The following is a 1,347-nucleotide window of genomic DNA, read 5'->3' on the forward strand; positions in this document are numbered from 1 at the left end:
GGCAATGAGAAAGTAAATCTAGATTAAAATTCCATGAGGGAATTAGTATATTTTAAAAAGGAAAAACAGAAACACAACTTAAAGGAACATTCTCAAGAGAAAAGAACTAGATATAGTAGTATGCATTGCAATATCTTGAGATTAAATAACATTTCAATTGACCCTGCCAGTTCATGCTATAAATTCATGTTTTTTGCCAACCAAAATAGCAGGGGAAAACATATGGACACAATGAAATATCTGGTACTCTTTGCTGCCATGAAAATGCAAAAGAGAAAAACATCTCAGTCATTTTAGCAATTTTAAATGCTAATTTTTATTTACTGCTAATGTGCAAAGGACATCAATACTGTGCAGTAAAACAATTACATAAATCCAATATTAAACAATAGTATATGGGATAAATCTAAAGCAGAGCACCATGTGCCTTCAAAACTGGTTAATATCATAGAATGCAACTCAGGTCAGACGATTCTTAAGAAACCTGAAGAGCTCTCTCTTTTAATATTATTTAGTTACCGAGAAGCAAATGCTCTTGGTTTTGCTTCATTTTCTAGAAAAAAGTAGAAGGCTTTCCAAATTTGTATTGTTTAATATGATGTGTGACATGTGAACCCAGGAAACAGTTCGTATGATTTATTCCTTTTATCAGTTGGTACAATCAGCTAATATAAAGCTGACAAGCTGGCTGACAAGAAAATAGCTGAATACAAGGAAATGTGCTCAAATATGGGGCTAGTTGTACATTCATCTCAATTTCGTTATTTACAACCCAAAGAAATACTCCTTTATTTTAAAGTACTATTTTAAATCAAAAGATAAAATAATCTTAAAGACAGATATAATAGTAACCACTCTAACCACCCTAAATCACTTAAACACTAACATAAAACACTTTTTAAAGCCAAAATAGCAAGAAAGATGGCAGTGCAATAATACTTCATACTGCTGAATCTTACATATTCTGAGGTACATAATGAGAAGCTGAGGGAGGGGCAGCAATATAGCCAAGTGGCCCAGGATTCATAGCACCATGAATTTGTGGAGAACCACCATACACTGCACCAACTGGATGCCAGGGAGCAACATAGGGATAATCTGGCACAACAGGAAGGCAGGAATCAAAACCTGGCAAAGGTGGCTGCCCATACGGATCTGACATCACTGGATAATAGACTGCTCCATGAGGGACAGATGCAGGGTCAGCATTTGGAAAAGTACCTGAAACAAAGAAAGTACACTTCATATACAAAGATTCACTAAACATCAACATAAATAGATGTTCTTGAGGTAAAAATGAAATTAACTAATTAAATTAATTAATTAATTAGCATTAACTCTAAGAAA

The 1,347-nt window shown here is 34.0% G+C and overlaps 1 protein-coding gene across 1 annotated transcript in view; it reads right to left on the reverse strand.

Annotated features, from left to right (window-relative positions):
• Nucleotides 1-296: 296 nt before the first annotated feature.
• Nucleotides 297-1,347, reverse strand: part of LOC104982063 (putative bifunctional UDP-N-acetylglucosamine transferase and deubiquitinase ALG13) — a gene marked incomplete at its 5' end in the record, with an annotated part of 9,195 nt that continues 8,144 nt past the window's right edge. Inside the window, one exon of the mRNA XM_010831385.1 lies at nucleotides 297-1,221. Within this exon, the coding sequence (XP_010829687.1) occupies nucleotides 956-1,221 (266 nt within the window). The remainder of the gene's footprint in view (nucleotides 1,222-1,347) is intronic.

Source organism: Bison bison, unplaced genomic scaffold (assembly GCF_000754665.1).
Source record: "Bison bison bison isolate TAMUID 2011002044 unplaced genomic scaffold, Bison_UMD1.0 scf7180017859712, whole genome shotgun sequence".
NCBI classification, from domain to species: Eukaryota; Metazoa; Chordata; class Mammalia; order Artiodactyla; family Bovidae; genus Bison; species Bison bison.